The following is a 20,270-nucleotide window of genomic DNA, read 5'->3' on the forward strand; positions in this document are numbered from 1 at the left end:
AGACTATAAATCCCATGATGCAGTGCATCAGTGAGATCAGTGAGATACGAAGGTGAGAAAGCCACCCTCCAACCAGTGAACTTGAGCTCTAGATACCTGCCACTGAAAACAAGCCCTATTTTTGCCTCCTCCTCCCTGCTATATTTCACACTCGCTGTAATTGACCTGGGCGAGCGCCAACATGTGACAAACTCCTATTTCTGGTGAGGAGAACTCCGCATCTCATTAGCCTGCCCTTGATCTTGCGAGCCAATTCCCCATTCACTTACACTTCAGTTATCCCAGAGACAGCATCTATCTTCAAGACCTTGTGGGTTTATTGATGGGGAGGAATGGATGCTGGCCAAGCAGTACTCTCTTCTCCTATAATGACAGGACGCTGTGGGGACAACCCTGAAGAAGTCAATGAAGCTAAAATAGGGTAGATTGTACAACAAAACTAGTACGGTGGATACAGCTTTGGCCCAGGGCCTGCATTCTAATCACAGGTCGCATTGATGTCATTGAGAATGATTGCTTCTGTCTGCTTTGGTGAATAACAGATCTCAGATGGGAATCCTGTAAATGGCATAAGGTGACCTACTGACCCCAGGATGCATTGCAATAGCTCTAGAGTTGTCACAGTTATCCAATGCTTTGCCTAAGGCGGAAAGGTCTCTCCCATGACTAGGTGACATTGCCCAATTTGGCTCCTATTGCCCTATAAGAAGAAGAAGAGTTTGGATTTGATATCCTGCTTTATCACTACCCTAAGGAGTCTCAAAGCGGCTAACATTCTCCTTTCCCTTCCTCCCCCACAACAAACACTCTGTGAGGTGAGTGGGGCTGAGAGACTTCAGAGAAGTGTGACTAGCCCAAGGTCACCCAGCAGCTGCATGTGGAGGAGCGGGGAAGTGAACCCGGTTCACCAGATTACGAGTCCACCGCTCTTAACCACTACACCACACCGGGTACAGGGGCCAAATGAGGCCATCCATGCTTATCTGATGCTCCAAATTCTCCCCACACCCTTCCTAAGCCACACCCTTCCTAAGCCACACCTCTAACCCTAGGCCACACCCCTCACCTGCTTAGCACCATTCTCTCATGTCCTTGCCTGCCTTGTATTCTTGCCTGGAGTGAGGCTAGCGAGGGATATGTGAGTGTGTAGGGAAACCAGCCTACTATTCAAAGGCAAGATTTGCATTCATTGCCCCACCCACTTTTGCCTCTGGCCCCGCACACCACTGGCATGTGGCCCTCAAAAGGATGACCAGAAGGGGATTCAGACATCTGCCTGAAAAACATTCACCACCCTAAGCACAGAGGCTCCTTCAGCAGTCATTTCTAACAGGGGTATCCTCCATGAATCTGCCCAGTCTTTTTCCTAAAGCTCTCTAAGCTAGCTGCCATCACCCCCCATCTTGTGGCAGTGAGTTCCAAAAGTGAATTGTGCATGGTATAAATATGTACCCATCTTCTCAGTAAGCTTCATGGGGCCGTACAAAGCTCTGGTATTCCAGGAAAAAGCATTTTCTAATTTCAAGGCCTTTTAAGGAGGTGTTAAGTTCAGCATCTTGGTGGTTCCCCCCCCCCAAAAAAAATCCATATTAGGCCAACCAAAATGTCACAAAATGTAGGCAAGCTCCAGAATTCTTCATTAGGCCAATTGCCATGGGGTTGAAGTTGGCTGATGTTGAAGGCAAAAGTCCTGGTGAATCTGAAAGCCTAAAGACTTTTATGTGACAACTTGGTTGACATGATGAAAGCATTTCTTATTTTTATTATTAAATTTCTATGCCAGCCTTCATCTAATGATCACAGGGTGGTTTAAAATATAAAAACACAAATGAAGGTGATGGATTATATGGAATTGGCGGAAATGACTGGCAGAATCCGAGACCTGGGAGAAGAGTTGGTGGAAGAAGACTGGAAGAAATTTAAAGACTATCTGCAGAAACACTGTAAAATTAATGAATGTTAAAATGATGTTGGACTGAAAATAAGTGGCATTAGCAACAAAGTTAATAAGAATATGCAAAAATGAATTGATAATGGATGAAAATATAGAGTTATAATATGTTAAGATATAGAGTTAAGATAAACGAAAGAGGGTAAGGATTTGCTGATTTGATTATTTAAATGGGAATACAAAAAGGGGAGGTGTGAGGCAGCCAAGGAAACAAGCTAATGAGTTCAAAGTTACAAAAAACGGATTTGTTTTTAATTCTTTTTTATCTATTTGTTTTTTGTATTTCGTATTTTTATTCTTCTTTTTTCTTTTTTATGTATGCTCTCGTTTTTGTATCTTTTTCTTTCTATATGAATTTTTTCTATTTTGTAAACCTATGTTTTTGTAAAACCTCAATAAATATCTTTTTTTAAAAAATAAAATATAAAAACACAAAAATGCATACCATAATAACAAACAAAAACAATAATATACACACACATACCACTTTGAAAAGCCATAGGTGGTTTAATTAACCAAAGGCCTGTGAGAAGGGGAATGTCCCCCTCAAGACCTCCAAATCTTTCCCAAGATCCTCCTTGAGCTCTCCTGACCTGGGTAGAGACTTACCCAGCCCACTGGATTGCTCCATGTGGTCCTCTGTTGGCCACTCCTCTGTCCTGACCCAGCCAGCCACCTCTGCCCAACAAACATATTCAGGGCCAATAACAGTAATGTCCTAATATGGAGGTTTTATTTCTTATGGGCCAACATGGCTAACCTTTGCTTGTCGGTGTCAGTTGGGTATATGTACTTTTGGCTCAATTTAAATAGAGGCACACAAATGGCCGCTCCAAAACAAGCACATCAAAATGCACGCAGCCCTGAAGAAAGGGCCTGTACAAAATGCTTTCTATAAAAGTGCATGATCTTATCAGGAGATAGACAGATCTACCTCCCAAATTCAGCTATGAATGCCATTATTTTCTTATGATCTATTAAAAAAAAATGTTCACTTCCTAGCAGGAGATAAGTGCACACAGCATTTTACAAGAACTCGAGAGGCAAGAGGCCTGTTCTTTAATTACTGCTATATAAATATATGCACGGTCAGGGAGAAGGAAGCATGAATTGCGCCCCTTCTGAGGTGCATGGTCACAGAATGACACTCTAAAGCGCCCCCTTAGAGCATTGGCCTGCATTAGTGGGGATGTGAGCCATGTAACCTTGGGTGGCATTGTGCCACAGAAAATCATCCTTCCGCAAACCTCAGCAGAATCGTGGCAGGCTGAAGAGGAGGAGTTGTGGTCTAAACCACTGAGCCTAGGGCTTGCCGATCAGAAGGTTGGCGGTTCAAATCCCCGTGACAGGGTGAGCTCCCGTTTCTCAGTCTCTGCTCCTGCCCACCTAGCAGTTTGAAAGCACATCAAAGTGCAAGTAGATAAATAGGTACTGCTCCGGCGGGAAGCTAAACAGCGTTTCCATGTGCTGCTCTGCATTTCGCTAGAAGCGGCTTAATCATGCTGGCCACATGACCCGGAAAAACTGTCTGCAGACAAACGCCAGCTCCCTCGGCCCATAAAGTGAGATGAGCGCCGTAACCCCAGAGTCGTTCACGACTGGACTTAACTGTCACGGGTCCTTTACCTTTTAACATAACCAATATGCCTATTTATGTATTATCAGTCCAAGTAGGCTCTCCACAGGGATTCTGGTGTTGAGGATGGCATATAACAATAACCGTGACTGGACTTAACTGTTAGGGGTCCTTTGTCTTTAAAGCAGGAATATATTCGTCCCGATCTTATTTGGCTTCTTCTCAGAGTTGTGGGACGGACGTCCAACATTTTGCTCAGCATCCGTTAGCGAAGTCTGTTGTGTAAAGGGCAATGTCAGAGAATGTGGTCCATTGAATCAGGTACTTCTTGGTTGCAGGCACACAAACGGACTTGAAATGGAATGTGTGAGAATCTGCCTTTGGTCACTGAGGAGGGGAAAGCGTTTAGTCTCGCAAGCATAAAAGCTCTTCGATGGGAAGGGAGTAGTAGATCCTATAGATATTTGGCACAGGTTCTGTAGCATGTTGTGATACCTAAGGCCTCTGGAGAACAAGATCTCGGTCGTAGAGCCGCTGCTTGATTAATTGGAACGTATGATTTTCATCACATACTTCAAGGCTCTTGAGGGCAATGCCCAAACTATGGATTTTGTCTTGAATTGCTCTGTACCATCTGGGTAAAATATGGTCTTCAAGCATAGAGGTTAAGAAGGAGTTAGATGTTGTTCTAAAATGGACTTTCAGCCAGGCCTTGATTGTGGAGAGCCATGTTTTGGTTTCCGTCAGATGTTGACTGGATTCAGCACGTAAGGTTAAATAACTTACGCATTTAGGGACACCAAGGATCTTACGAAGAAAGGTCACTTGAATTTGTTCAGCTTCTCTATTAAATGCTTGTATCCAAATTGGAATACCATACAATAACTGAGAAAGGACCTTGACATTAAAAAAAGTCCATAACAATTAAATACGTAAAGAGATTCAATCCATGTGAAAGGTATCATATATCATATGACATATCATATATGAGAAATACTAGTATAGGATTGAATCATACTGAATATATCTAACAAAAGATATATATTAAATGTTGTTGTTGTTGTGTGTGTGTGTGTTTGTCAATGTTTTTGATTTGTCGTTTTCTTGTTTCTTTTTTTCTTTTCTTTGTATATATGTAGAGATGTAAGGTTTTTGGGGGTTTGATATTATTTGATTTGGTTATTATTATTTGATTTCTATAGAAACTACCAGTGTATGTATTTGTTATCTATGTATTATCTGTATATTTGAAATAAAATATTTTTTAAAAAGGAGCAGGTCTATAGGAAAGGCACAAATGCTGCAACCTTTCCTCCCAGGGAAGCCATACAAACCCCTTGCTCGTTTTCAGAATCTTTTCCAATTCTTCATTTAGCACATGCATTTTTTAAAAAAAGCTCTGCACTTGAGACTCTTTGCAGACAATGTCCTGGCTTGACGGGGCTTCCTGAAGAAAATATGCATCATGCGATATCATTTTAGTCACATGATGCTTTCAGAATGCCCTATCATGCTGGAAGCTTGTTGACAAAAGAGTCCTGTATGTCTGCGAGCAATTGTGGGGCTTTTGGGGGGGGGGAGGAATGTACTAAATTAGGAGTTGGGGAGTCTTTGGCCCTCCCATGTTGTTGGACTGCAACTCCTATAATACTTGATTATTCACCAGAGCTGATGGGAAGTGGAGTCCAATGCCATCTAGAAGCCCCCCAGTCTCCCATCCCCTACACTAGATAAATTCATAAGCACAGCCTCCTGCCTCTCAAAATTTCACTTTAAAACAGTAGTAAAAACTTTTCAGTAACAAGAACTTAATTTGTTCCGGAGGTCCGTTCTTAACCTGAAACTGTTCTTAACCTGAGGCACCACTTCAGCTAATGGGGCCTCCCGCTGTGCCGCCACCACACAATTTCTGTTCTCATCCTGAAGCAAAGTTCTTAACCCGAGGTACAGTGGTACCTCTGGTTACATACGCTTCAGGTTACAGACGCTTCAGGTTACAGACTCCACTAACCCAGAAATAGTACCTCGGGTTAAGAACTTTGCTTCAGGATGAGAACAGAAATCGCAATAATCCTGCCAATGTTCTTACCCATTTACAGTTTGTTTTGTAAATATTCAATAAACCATTTCCACTCTTTTATAAAAAGTTTGTTATCTTGTTTTCTGTAACCTGAAGCATCTGTAACCCAAGGTACCACTGTAATGGGATGTCAAGAACTTTCTGGAGCAGGATCACCATGCCCTGGTTAAGCAAGCTAGGGGTGTGTGTGTGTGTGTGTGTGTGTGTGTGTAAGTGGGGCGTCATGACCATCTTTGCACATGTAGAAGAGTGACATATTGGGCTCTGTGATTTGTTGAAAGCATGAAGCTTTTTGATTGGCCTGGCTTTGAATAAAATAAGGGGTAGGGCCTTTAGACCAGGCATAGGCAAACTCGGCCCTCCAGATGTTTTGAGACTACAAATCCCATCATCCCTGCCTGTTAGCTAGGGATGATGGGAGTTGTAGTCCCAAAAACATCTGGAGGGCGGAGTTTGCCTATGCCTGCTTTAGACCCTGGCTCATCCGCGAAGCAGAAAACTATTTTGAGCTTAGTTCCAGCAACTCACTTCAGGAACCCTGAGTTTGCAGAATCTGCCTTTCAGAGGCAGTAATGCTTCTGAGTACCAGTTGCTAGAAGCCTCAGAAGTGTCAGAGGCAAATTTAAGGCAGCACGACTGGTTCCGCTTTACTGGGGGCGGAGCCTAGGTGGCGTCATGGGACATTGTAGTGAATTCAGTAGAATGGAAGGCAAGAGGCTGGATTTTGTCCTCGCACAGGGCACCGTTGAACTTTGAAAGACCAAAGTCTACCCCTGAAAGCGTTCAGGTCTTGCTTCTTGGTTTCCTACAGGCACCTGGATGGCTACTATGAGAACAGAATGCTGGTCCAGAAGGGCCCTTGCCCTGATCCAGCCGGGCTCATCTCATCTTCCTAGGTCTTGAGTTCATATCTACTCAGATACCAACGCAGCTTCCAGCATGGCAGCCTTCCTTGGTGGAGCCACTGGGGAGACTTTGAACACTCCGCCTGAAAATGGCCTTCGGAAAGGTCAAATTGGACATGCTGATTCCAGGTGCAGAAACTCATTTCCAAAGGTCTGCTGTGGGTAGTGGCTGAACTTTGCCATGTAGCCTTGACATACGACGGGAGATATCTTTAGAGACGGCTCTGTTTGCCGTTATATCGTATGCATGGCTTAGAAAGCACTGAGAAAAGCAAAGGAAGAAAAAGAAGCAGCAGCAAAGGCATATGAAATGGAAAAGGCTTTCCTTTGGGGAAAACAGCCAAGAACATCTCATGACACTTGGAGATTGCTCTTCTCCCTCCCCCATGCCTTCCGTTTTTAGCCAAACTCTCATTTTCTTCCTTCTTTTCTGGAGCTCTCTGCTCCCCTCCCACTCCAAATCAAGTCAAGGTCAACACACACACCAGTTCCGCTTTAGAGCACAAACACATGTACAATAGGAAAATGATTTTTCATGAGCAAGGCATCCCCGGATCAAACACACAAATCCTCCGTTGCACAGCACAATTTATTTCCCCCTAATTAGCTGCCTTTCTTGTTCATGAGCTTCAGCCTTCATCAGGCAGGCTCACGTCCTCCGATTCAGGGCTGCCACTTCCCTTTCCGGAATAAGAAGTGGAGTTCCCGTAACCAACCCTCCGTTCATCACAACCTCGCAGCGGCATAATCAAACTCTGTGTGTGTTTGTGCGTGGGGCTGCGGCTGCGTTTGAACGTTGTTCTCCATTAGTTCTCATCTCTGTTCTCGAGAAACTCTGACCTCCATTTTCAATCAATTCTCAGTTATTAACCGGCAATGAATAGCGGCAAGGCCTGTATTTGCAAATTGAATATAATAAACCCGTCAGTTTTCAGAGGTCCTGGGGGAGAAGGCAGCCGGTCTGCAGGCAGATTTCTTCTTTCCCTTTTCATCACTAAATGTTGGCCCTTCCAGGGGCATTGCTAAACCCTTAAAAGGCAAATGTGCATGAAGTTTACATCTGCTGATTTCTATGTCTTCAGATTGGCTTTCAAAGGGAAAGCAGCCAAGTAAACCAGGAATGAGAAACTTGTGGCACTCTGCATGTTGTTGAACTTCAAGTCTCATCAGCCCTGGGCAGCATGGCCAACAGCAGGGGCACAGCATGGGTTCTCGGTGCCTGGGGCATGTATGCACATGCTACAGGGGGGAGCAGGTGTGGAGGGTGGCCGCGCCAACCCAAGCTCTCTCTGCCAACCGAGTCGCAGCAGTCTGAGCCAGCGGTGAGTGAGAGACGGAGGTGCTACCACTGCCCCAGTCCTGGAGGCCCGGTCCAGGTATGACTTGGAGACTGTTGGGGCACCTGGTTGTGCCCCTCACATCCTTTAAAACTCTGAACCCAGGACCACGGCCCCCTTGACCCTCCTCATGGTATACACCGCTGTGTGGTGTAGTGATTAAGAGCGATAGACTCGTAATCTGGTGAACTGGGTTCGCGTCCCCGCTCCTCCACATGCAGCTGCTGGGTGACCTTGGGCCAGTCACACTTCTCTGAAGTCTCTCAGCCTCACTCACCTCACAGAGTGTTTGTTGTGGGGGAGGAAGGGAAAGGAGAATGTTAGCCGCTTTGAGACTCCTTAGGGTAGTGATAAAGCGGGCTATCAAATCCAAACTCTTCAGGCCAAAGGTTCCTCAAACCTACTGTAAACAAAGTAAAGAGAGAGAGAGAGAGAGAGAGAGAGAGAGAGAGATGGGGCCTGGTCCAAATGACGTGGTCTGGCCCACCTTCTATTCCCATCTATGAAAACTCACTTCCTTGGAATAAATCAAAAGCCTACTGGTTATAAAGCATGGTGTTCTCCTCAGACATTGTTAGACCTTCCGCCACAGCCATCGTGTCCAATGCTTAGGGATGGGCAAGAAGTTTGATTTGGGTCACATTTAAACCTGTTTGTATCACATTTGCAGCTTCCGAAAATATGAGAATCGAAACACAGCCTTCCTTTGAAATATGCACTTCTCTGAATTTTGCAAAGCAATTCTCCAAGCAAAGTTGACAAAGCTAGGTCTTTCGGGCGAAAGTGGGCAGAAAAATGTATGTATTGGTGAAAAGTTCCTTTAAAATGCATTATATTGGGGGGAATAGCTTGCAAAAAATGTACGTGTTAGTCAAAGCTGCAGGCGGAGATGTGTTGATTGGGAGAAACTTGCATTAAATTGCTGGTGAATTTTCATGGGGTTGTGGGTTTTTTTTAATGCAGATAGCTACAGAAATACGGAGAAATGAATTTAAGATTGGGAAAATGAGAAACAGAGAAAAGTGAAAATGACAGACAATTGCATTGCTAGTGGGGGGTGTTACCTGCTTTGCCTGATTATCATTAATGCATCCCAGAAAGTTCATGCATCTGATCAGGGCAGGTTTTCCCCTTCCACACATGTGTGCACCAAGGGAGAACATTTATCCCCTATAATCAACCTTCTCTGGCACCTCCATTTATTGGAATGTCATTTTAAGAGAATCTACAAGCTGGCACAGCCCAGGGGGTGGTCAAGAACATTCAAGTGCCCCCCTCCAATGGTGATAAAAATATAACAAAACAGCCTATCAGTTGCACCCCCCCACCCACCCACAAATGTGGGTTACCAAAACCTGCTTCATCATGTAAGGCTGGCCCTGAAGTATCTGAATCTCTAAATCATTAAGGATGGGGAATGAGCACAGTTGACAGCAGCTGGTGCCAACCTGGTACCTTCCAGATGTTTTGGCCTAAAACAGCTGCTTTGGGTGGGTGGGGATTGTGGTCCAAAACATCTCGAGGGCAGCAGAATTGGCAGAGACTGATTTACAGTAACTCCGTGGCATCATTAAGGTGACCTACTTTTTTGTAGGTGGCTGGGAGGGTAGAGAATATTGGGTTTCCTTCTCCAGATGCGAAAATGTCAAAAATGCAGGAGATGAGCAGTGAGTTTGGGGTTAAAAATACGACTTCATGGGAGGAGAGTGGGAGCCTTTTCCTCTTCGGAATCCTTGTCTGATTCAGCCTCTAATGGAACCTCACCACGCTCGCTTTGCATTCCCGCGCGTTGGGAATTCCAAGTCCTGCGATTTCAGGAGCGTGTGGAGGGGAAGCGGGACAACGTAAACGTGGGCAGCTTTGCGGTCCTCAGCGGAGATGGGCGCCGGAGTTATCCCCCACCTTCCCCTCCTCCCTCCAGCAGCCTTGCTATATGAACCCCACCCAGGGAAGAGGGAGAGGCTGTGGATTATCTAGCGGTGGTCCCCGAAACTCCCCCAACCTTCCCATCCTATCCCTTTCCGGAGACCGTGTGCCCACCTGGAATGGGTTATCCCCCCTCCCCCCTCCCCGCAGAACAGCTGAACTTCTGAACCGTTCGCAGAGTGACCTTCAACGCACAGCCACCTTGGGTAGCGCCAGTTGCAAGAGAGAACAAAGGAAGCGAAGGGAGCGAAAGCGTAATGGGGGCGGGGTAGAGCATTTAGCAGCAGTTTGAGGACAGAAAGAACTGAGGCGGGGGGGAACCGTGCAACCCCACCCTCCTTCAGCCCCCCCCCCCAGTCCATTTCCTTTATCATTATACGCACTGAGGTCGGCGCACACCGCCTCTCCAAAGCGGCGGCGAGTCCTGAAGACCGGCCACTCTTGGGCTCTTCTGGGCCATGCGCCCGGGGTACTTTTACGCATGGAGCTCTCTCCAAAGCGCACGGCTCGGCATCCCGCCGCTGCCGCTCAGCTGGGTGGGAGCCCTTTCTCCCTCTCCCTCTCTCGGCTCGCTCGCGTGGCTCTGCTTCCAGCCGCTCTCCGGGCTCCCCACCCCCTTTCTCGCTTTCTCTCCACCCCCTTTTCCCTCCCCTCCCCTCGGTGAAGTCTGAAGTTTCCCGTGTGCGCAAAGGCGAAGCGCTCTTCGGCGCCGTGTGGTTCTTTTCTCTCTTTCTCTCTCTCTCTAGCTCACATCTATATCTCTATATCTCTATTTTATATATATATATATATATCTTCTTTTTACCCTTCTGCAAACGATTTGGTGGAACTGACTGCGTCCCTCACCCATCGCACCCCTCCGCTCCAATTCTTGGTGCAAAGGGGACCGGAGCCAATTTGGAAGAAGAACGGTTTTACATCCTTCCTGGGGGGATCAGAGGAGGGTAAAGAGAAGCCCCCCCAAAAAAGGAGAGGTGGGGTCTCCTTGCGGGTGGGGAGAGGAAAGAGATAAGGCATGCTTCGGGCACCGAGGATGAGTGGCTTCCTTCCCTGACCCTCTCTCAGGGCACCCACCCACCTCTCCCTCTCCCCGGAGCTGCTCGTGGGATTGACATTGCTGGAGACCTCCTATCCCCAGGGGAGGTGGAGAGAGAGCGAGAGCGAGGAGGGGGGAATCCTGCCGCTCTCGGCTCGGAGTCCTTGGAAGTAGATTTTTGCTGCCTGGTCGGATGTGAACGGCAAAAGAGACGGCTATGCGTGTGGGAAGACAGAGGTCCGTGAAACTAAGGTAAGGCGACACCTCCCTCCCCGAGTCCCTGTCAGAGTGGGGGATGGGGGGAGAGAAGTGTCCAGGCAGCCTCTCCCTCTCCCCAAAGCCTTTTTGGGCCCCGATCCTCTTCACATTTACTCGGGAGTATACCCCCGCAGAGTTCCAACAGGGCATACTTCCGCTCTCTCCGAGGCAGCGTGCGCGCAAGAGGATACTGGAACTTGGAGGCTGGGTAGGTGAGGGGCTTACTTCCGAGTAAACGGGTCCAGATTCCGGGAGCGAGCCGGGAGGTTGAACCGCCCAGCTCTTCCCAACCCCTTCGATTCCCACTCGCCATGCGAGGCGTTTGAACAATGACTTTGTGGCAAGCGCATCTCCCTCTCTCCTCCCCCCCCCAAATATCCATCCCGTCTCTCGTTTCGCCCCTTCACCCCTCACTTCTTTCAGAAACTAGAAGCCCAAGATTGGGGAGCGGGGAGAGACACAAGGTGCCTCACATTCTTTCGCTACCCATCGACCCCTCTCCTCTTTCTCGCCTTCCCTTTGAGAAATGTGCGTCTCCGCCTGGCTTCTGGGGACAACCTCACCTTTTCCCACATTCCCCTTTTATTGAATTTATTGAATTATTTTTGAACATATATAGATACAGATATCTCACTCCTCCCCCACTTAGACCATGCAGGTGGGGGGGGGAGAGACACGCGTCCTCCCCCACCCCCAAATGGTCCGCGTGGAGCAGCGGCGAAGCTGCCGCTTGGAGAGACCCACCCGAGGTCGCTTGCGGAGAGCTAGAGAACAATGAAGCTCGTGGATCTCTCTCTCGCTCTCCACCCTTTTTCTTTCTATTCCACCTTCAGGTTTTGCCTGCCTGGTTTAACTCTTTCCTCTCTCTCTTTCTCCTCTTCTGCTGCTTCTATTTAACTCTCTCTATCTGACCCCCCCCCCCATCTTTCCACATCTCCCCCACTTAACTCTTTCCTGTCTCGCTAACCCTTTCTCGCCCTGCAAGGCCACCTTTGGAGAGCGATTTCTGAGTTCCTTGTCACGTTTGCTCGCCGTCAACCCTACTTTGCCTTTCTTGCCCCTCCTCCCGCTATGGAAATTTACACCACCAGCCCTACTCAGAGTAGACCCACTCGAATGAAAGAAAACGCCAACCATTCATTTCAAAGGATCTACGCTGAGTAGGATTTAGTTGGATGTAACCAAAGTATCTTACCCAAAAAGCTCTGTTTGTGGCAGGGACCCATCCATTTTTAAGCAACCATGTATATCTCAGTAGTGCTACAGCAAGTAAGCAATACTAAGGATAATTTGTACCCATTCCTCTTAATTCTTCTTAACTTTCTGCTTCCTTTGGTTCATTCTTCCCTTCCCTTCTTCTCAGAAAACTAGAGGGCATTGACAGGTAGTAGATTCAAGGCGGTCTTCCTTCACATTGGGCAATGTTAACTTACGGAACTCACTGCCACAAGACAGGAACAAAGGGAACAGCCTTAAAGTGAGTCGTGCCACTGCTGCATACTGCTCACCATTGTCTACACTGACTAGCAGTGTACACTGTTTGCACTGACTCTGTAGGATTTCATACCAGAGTTCCTCCTAAGTTCCATCGGCAGATGTTTGCCGCTGAGCTATGGCTTGAAAAGAAGGGAGCTTGATAGCCATTGAGAAACCCTCCTCCTCCTCCTCCTCCTCCTCCTTCTTCTTCTTCTTCTTCTTCTTCTTCTTCTTCTTCTTCTTCTTCTTCTTCTTCCTTCATAGATCCCTCAGCCATGGTAGCAAAATGAAGCCTCCATAGCTAGAGGCACTCTACCTCTGAAAACAAGTTGGTGGCAATATGCAGGAGGGAAAGGCTGTGCCCAGTTATGTCCTGCTTAGGTTAGGATGAAGGACTAGAACAGAACAAAAGCTTTGGTTTGATCCTGCAGGGCTCTTTCTTATTTATCCCATTCACACCTCTCTTTCCCCAATTCCTTACGCTGACGCCTCTCTCATGAACATAACACACTTTATGTGGAGTTGTTCCGTGTTCCTTTTACCCTTCAACAGCGACTTCACATGGAAAGCTAAACAAAAACTGGACATTGTTGCCCCAACTTGATTACAGTGGTACCTCGGGTTACATACGCTTCAGGTTACAGACCTAGCTAACCCAGAAATATTACCTCGGGTTAAGAACTTTGCTTCAGGATGAGAACAGAAATCGTGCTCCGGCAGCGCAGCAGCAGCAGGAGGTCCCATTAGCTAAAGTGGTGCTTCAGGTTAAGAACTCTTTCAGAACGGACCTCCGGAACGAATTAAGTACTTAACCCGAGGTACCACTGTACTCTGAATATGGGGCAATGGATGTGGGAGAGAAGCTAGTGGTGCCCATTGCTGCCCCTGTAAACCCACATTGAATGCCAGGGGCGGCTCATCCAATTTTGCTGCCTGAGGTTTGACCTGCCCCCCTCACTGCTCGACTTACTGGGGTCACGTAGCGTAACTTCTGCGTTCCAGTGAGATCTTGTGAGGGCTGCTTCTCTGGCATCCTCGGGAAGAGGGCACCCACAGAGGTGCCCCTTGGGTTTGGCCACCTGATGCACCCGCCTCAGCCTGCCTCATGGACCAGCCGGCCTGGGCTGGTTCAAGAAAAGGAGCGATTTGTCTTCATGTATGAATGAAAACGTGCGCCCCCTCCCCAGCTGTTACTTCCTTTTTCCTATTTCTTTATTCCTGCTTGGTTTCACCTCTGCTTCAGGGATTTTCAAAACACTCACTCATGCACACATATACACACCCTCCTGAGAAATTTCAGGTGGAGACAGACAGACAGCTATTTACATTTGATGGGAGAGATTTGAACGCAGATCCCCTGCCCCCAAAACAACAGACGAGACTTTTGCCAGACCTGCAGCCAGTCATATGCATGTTTACTCAGAAGTAAGAGCCGAACTGGGCATTGCGTGGGAGCTCTGTGTTAGAAGTTCACGATTTAATTTTATATAATTTATTGGAAAAGTGTGCCTTGGTTTGAGTCGGGGCCACTGTGTGGCAGAAGCAAGGGGGGCTTTTATCCTTACCCACCCCCACAATGTGGTTCAGAACAATAACATCACTGCGGAGCTCCTATCAGCCACATAAGCGGGGCGGCAGCAGAAAATGTGGGCTTTAAAATGTAAGCCTGCCTGCATGTTTTTCCATCTGCGGTTTAACAACAGCTTGGGGAGCAAGGCATGGGTGGTGTAATGTATTTGAGGAAAGGGTTAGACCTCTCTCCCCCATGGCTCGGATCCAAAATGGAGCCCTCCGTTGGCTGCTTTTGCAAAAGAAAAAGGGAAAATTACATTGTGTGCACCAACGAAAGATGCAGTTTTTGAAGTCTCTCAAAGTTCTAGGGGGATCACTCCCAAGTAATTGTGCTTGCTTAGGTTAGGCTGAGAGTTGGTGACTTGCCCAAGGTCACCCGGTGAGTTTTTCAGGCTGAGCAGGGATTCAAACTGTGGTCGCCCAGGTCCTAGTCCAACACTCCAACCACGTCACCAGGCTGGGGTTCCTTAAAGTTGCATCTGCCTTTATTCTGGCCATTGCTGTTTGACAGGGCTGGCGGAGGACATTTTGCTCTCCGAGGTAAAGAGCAGCATTGGGGGGGGGGGGGCAGGGTTGGACATAATAATAATAATAATAATAATAATAATAATAATAATAATATCCCACCCTCCCCGGCCAAAGCCGGGCTCAGAGCAGCAAACATCATATATAATAGTACTAAGAGTACTACTACTACAGTAACAACAACAACAGGGTCAGACTAGATGACCCTGAGGTCCCTTTGGGGCTCAATATTTTATATTTATTGCTTGAGATTCCTGCATTGATTCAGAAGCAACCTGTTGGAAGCTTATAAAAATTATGCATGTCGTGGGGAAAGTGGGTAGAGAAAAGCCCCCCTCCCACTCTCATTACACTAGAAAAGAAAAGTACTTTCCCCCCTTTTTTAGCACAAACTAAACTGTGGAACTCCCTCCGATAGGAGCCAGTGGTGGCCACCAACCTATTGCTGGAAAAGAGACAGATTCATGGAGGAAAGGGCTGCTGATGGATACTAAGTCAGCTTGGCTTAGCCTCTGTGGCTGGAGAAAGCTATGCTTCCGAATGCCAGTTCCTGGAAACCTCAGGAAGGGGAAATGTTCTTGTGCTTGAATCCTGCTTTTGGGTTTCCCACAGGCATTTGGTTGGCCTCTTTGAGAACAGGACGCTAGACTAGATGGCCTGATCCAGTAGGTTCTTCTTACGTTCTTTCCAAAACAATGCCTCCCTTCGTTGTTGTCTGCCCTTCCCCAAGAGCTCACCCCTTCTTCTTCACCTAACTCTTTCGTCCTCCACCATCTCCAGGTGCCGGCTGCTATCATGACTGATGGCGAGAGAAGAGAACCTTTCCAGCCCCTGACGAGCGACGAGGTGCAAGTCCCCATAGCTTCTGGCGCAGCCACCGGCAAGGCATCCCAGCCAGGGGAGGAGAAAGATGAGGACACCCTCAGTGCTTGTAAATCCATCCAGGACAGTCTGGCTTCGGCAGGATCATCCACCCGGGATCCAGCCCACGAGGGAGAGAACCAGGTCCCTTACCCTGCACTGGCCTCCACTGTCTTCTTCTGCCTTCACCAGACAACTCGCCCACGAAGCTGGTGTCTCAAACTGGTCTGTAACCCATATCCTTTCTCTCCTGAACCGGGTGATGTCAGTTTGGTGGTTTGGTGTGTGGTTTTCCGGAGTCCCGTCAACTTTTTGCCTTCTTGGTTTTGGGTGCTCGATTTGAGAAGACGTCTTGGGTGATGGTTGTTTTGGTTGACCGTTTTCACATCTCCTGATGGGTCCATAGTTTTCAGCTTGCTCTCGACTTGGAATAGCCTTGTGGACAGCTTGGGTTGTTGTTTTTCTGGTGTGGCTTAGTTCTCTGAATCTGGAACCAGAAGGTGAGGAAATGAGACTTCTTTAACAAGGCTGTATGCTGCAAGGGTTCATGGTTGAAGGAGATGTTGGTTGATCTTGTGTTGTGGAGGAGAACCTAGAGGAGGTGGCTTTGGTGACCCAGTTGAGGCTGAGTCTAGTGGTGTCCTACCTACCTCATCTAGTTGTTGGGCATGCAGCAATTTTTGTCACAGCGAATTTAACTGTTTCTGCTTGGTCTTGCCCAATCCAGTGTTGGTTGCAGTGACTGGTCCATGCAAGCAAAGAGAAATTTCATGCTTTGGGTTAATGCATTTTTAAGGTATTTATTTCTCTAGTGCATCTGTAAGCTGCTCTTCGGCCAATATTATTCCCATAATGGTTTACACACAGTCAAAACAAAACAGTCCCTACTTGCAGGCTTGCAATCTAAAAAAACAACACACACACTCAAGGGAAAGGGGACAGGAAGGAAAGGGAAATAAAAACCCAAACTCAGATACCAATTTCTAAGCAGTTGTTCCCATGTTGAGTACCTGGCACATTTTAGGAGGTTCTTGATGGAGATGGACCTCCACGAAAACTGATGACATGAACTCTGCTTCTCACCTTTCCCACTGAGACAACCTGACACACACAACTTGGGTTCACACTCAGCAGATATCTTTGGGTGATTCCAAATAGGCTGACCTTTCTCTTAGTGGTATGGTCTTTTCCACTCCAGGGCAAGGGTTTCCAACCTGGGGACACATCTGGAAATCTAGGAAACTGCTGTGTGCACCACAAAATGCCCATTTTACAGGAGGAAAAACTAGCAATGATCAGAACAACGCCCCCCCCCAAGAAAACCCAAATCACCCAGACAAAACACCTACCCCAAACAAAACTCCAATAAAAAGTAGAAGAAGCCAGGGACCACCATCCCAACTGCCAATAAACCCCTCATTTTTAAAGGAATGGAGAGAGCAATGAGTCTTGGTGGGCATCCAGGAGGGTGTTTTGGGGTGCTGTGATGCCCATAGGTAATGACATTGGGGACCCCAACTGTAGATGGTATCTCTGAGCTACTTTTCAGTTGTGTTTAACTAGGTGTTGACATTTTGACACACCTGTAAATACCTAAGAAGAGTGCATCCTGACATCGAAAAGACGAGCTCAAGCAATCCTCAATTTCTGTCTTAACATATCCTGAAAATCAAGTTGTTTCTGCCGGGAAATGGGATGATGGAACTGCGTTGAATCAGAAGGCTCTTCCAGGCATCCTGCCTGTTGAGCATTCCTTCCGATTTGTTTACAGGGAGATTAGATGAGGTTGCACCAATGCTTTCCGGTCCATTTCCCCCCCGCCACTCTTTTCCTCATTTGGGGAAGCAGGTTTGTTGCGCAAGATCAAGTGAATTTGTCAGTGTGCAGGCAAATCCCACCCTGAAATAATGAGAGCCTGGAAGCAGCTGGAGGAGGGCTAGGCTGAAAAGGGGAGGTGATTTTAGGCATCCCTACAGACCTTCCCAGTTGCTAAGACCAACAGAGGGCAGGTCCACCTCCCCCAGGAGCTCAGGGTGGTGGTGGTCGGCGAGAGGGCCTTCTCTGTGGCAGCCCCTAAGTCATGGAACTCCTTCCCCACAGAAGTGCACCTGGCTTCTTCACTATGCCACATTCAATGAATGCTGAAGACACATCTCTTTATCCTGGCCCGGGACATCTGAGACGTATGCTTTCCGGGGCCGTTCTATTTTAATGAATGTAATATTTTGACTGTTTTTAATTCTAAATTTTAAAAGTGCCGTAACCCACCCTGGGACCAGCTGGCAGGTTTTGTTTGCGCTGCTGCTGCTGATAATAATAATTTAAGGGTGGATAGGTGGCATTGATAGGAATGGCAAGGTGGAATTCTGGGTCCCGCTAAGTAGGAATCCATTTACCACCATGTCAAATCACAGTGAAGTTTTCGGCTGTTGCAAAAAGCTCAGGGGAGATGGAGAACAGCAGGGGACACTTCAACGGTTTATGTAAGAGGGCTTAGGAGATGCTGGTTGATTCACAGGCCGGAAAATAATATATATATTTGCAAGGGGATTAGCTTTTGACCTGAAGGCACGGCTGTGGCTTGGGGCTTTTAATTCAGATGGGATGAACTGCATCTCAGGAGGGCGAGGGATGAGCTTTGCTTCTCCCAGTTTACATGGCTGATACCAGGGTGTGCTTCCGTAAAACCCCAAGAAAATGTGATCTTTCAGAAGGTGAATGCTATGAAGAGGCTGGATCTCATACTGGGACAAGGCTGGCTAGAGTCCGTGCTTTGCTTGGGGGAGTTGCTTTGGTTGGGTTGTGAATGTGTTGATGCTAGACAAAGTCTGGTCATTGTTCCCTGTAGCCCTGTAGATGTGGGGAGCCGGGAGCCTCTAGATCAGCGGTTCTCAACCTGTGAGTCCCCAGATGTTGTTGGACTACAACTCCCATCATCCCTGAGCTCTGGCCTTGCTAGCTAGGGGTGATGGGAGTTGTAGTCCAACAACATCTGGGGACCCACAGGTTGAGAAAGGCTACTCTAGATGGTTACAGCTGATTGGTGCAGACACTGAGCCCCATTGCACAACAGCCAAGGAGCCCATTGGCACTGTCAGTGAGCCCCACATTGTCCATTTGCTGGTGCAGGTTGGACCCCAGACAAATGGTTCTTAATCTTTCTTCTTCTTCTTCCCCGGACCGCTGGGGAAAAAATGCTGACAGTCCCAGCAGACCCCTTAATGATTTCCCTGCTTCTCGTAGCAAATTGTAATGTGCTGTGCTAGATACTGTATGATTTTTAATTGTGTTTTCATTCCTTCTTTTATTTTGTTATCACGTTACAATTAGAATTGCTAATGTAATAAAATACAATTTAAGGAATGAAAGCAGCCATAAAAATGCATTTAAAAATCAATAGGAAATCTGCAATGTGATGGACGTGCTGTCTTCCGTCTTCAGCCACAAATCCATGGGCAAACCGCAGGGCCACTTGAATGAAGCTCGCAGACCGTGGTTTGGGAAGCCATGCCCCAGACTATAGATCATGGGGGCATTGCATTTGGGGGAAACAAAAATGGCAGGCAGCCGTGGTGTGGGTGAGCTGAGCTTGGCTTCTGTTCAAAGGGGGCACCGTACCCGTCTTCTGCTAAATTCCAACCAGTGGGAGATGAAGGGGGAAGAGGGTGACACAGCCAAGTTAGGCCAGTGTTGGGCCCTTCATTGCTGCTGGAACTCTCAGCCAATGCCCAAGCTGGCTGACTACTGGCACCAGGACCTCCTGCTGGACTCGAGATTTAAACCAGTTTGATATCCCTGCATTATAGATTGAACCTGGTTTGCTGTAACTGAACTGCAGATTTCAGCAAGTTCAATGGCCATTCCCTCTTCCCAGGAAACCGTGGAGATTGTAACTTTGGAGAGGGCATGAGAACCTTCTAAGATTCCCCAGGTGGGTGATACTGCCCCCTGGGGGTGGGTAGTGTGATTAGCTAGGGGGCACTAAGGGGCAAGGGACCGCTGCAGGTATAAATGGCTACCTAATTCTAGAAGTTCACGACTTCTGCTAAGTTAATTAAAGTTAATAGTTTTAACTGGATTTTGAATTCACATGCAATTGACTGTTCCCATTTTGAACTTTATTGTGCTGTTTTCTTCCTAAGCCTATTCTAAATAATGCTTTTCATAGCAGGGCACAGGAAATGGGTTTATGGAACTAAAAGTTTGGGAACGACTGAGCTAAGGAAATGTATCCCAACTTCAGTAACACACACCTGTTCCCAGGATTCTTCATGGGCAGGGGGACGTCAGTAGTTAAAATGGCATAAAAATGATGCAAGCTTGCAGTGTATATAGGCACACATATCAACATCTTGCTTTGTCTCTTCTGCTAGGATCAGAGAAAACTGCCTTATACCAGCATCCATCTAGCTTAGTGCTGCCAACACTGGCTGGCAGCATCTCTCCGGAGTTTCAGGCCAGAGTCCCTCCCCCAGCTCTTTCTGGAGATGCCAGGACTCAAACCCAGACCTTTTGCAGGCAAAGGGAATGCTCTAGCACTGAGCAGCAACCCTTTCCTGTTGCTTGCAGGATGGGGAGAGCAACTCTATATTAAAACAGTGCCGTCGAGTGCTTTCTGCTTTGCAAAAGGTCCATGAGAGGAAAAGCCCTCTGCCCCGAGGCAGACACAATCTAAAATTCCACACCAGGGAAGGCAATGAAGGGAAGGCAGAGGCTGTGTGGATTTCAGTTGCTGATTATTGATTTTAAAGTGCTTTACAAAGGAAA

The 20,270-nt window shown here is 47.3% G+C and overlaps 2 protein-coding genes across 2 annotated transcripts in view; both read left to right on the forward strand.

Annotated features, from left to right (window-relative positions):
• The window catches only part of LOC310749103 (myosin-11), a 1,537,435-nt gene that overhangs the window by 1,424,010 nt on the left and 93,155 nt on the right, over positions 1 to 20,270 (forward strand). The window lies entirely within an intron of this gene.
• Positions 10,438 to 20,270, forward strand: part of CACNA1H (calcium voltage-gated channel subunit alpha1 H) — a 365,872-nt gene continuing 356,039 nt past the window's right edge. Inside the window, exons 1-2 of the mRNA XM_083585513.1 lie at positions 10,438 to 11,063; positions 15,423 to 15,739. Coding sequence (XP_083441639.1) covers positions 15,438 to 15,739 — 302 coding nt within the window. The 5' untranslated portion in view covers positions 10,438 to 11,063; positions 15,423 to 15,437. The remainder of the gene's footprint in view (positions 11,064 to 15,422; positions 15,740 to 20,270) is intronic.

This window comes from Podarcis filfolensis (genome assembly GCF_964270895.1).
Source record: "Podarcis filfolensis genome assembly, chromosome: 14".
NCBI classification, from domain to species: domain Eukaryota; kingdom Metazoa; phylum Chordata; class Lepidosauria; order Squamata; family Lacertidae; genus Podarcis; species Podarcis filfolensis.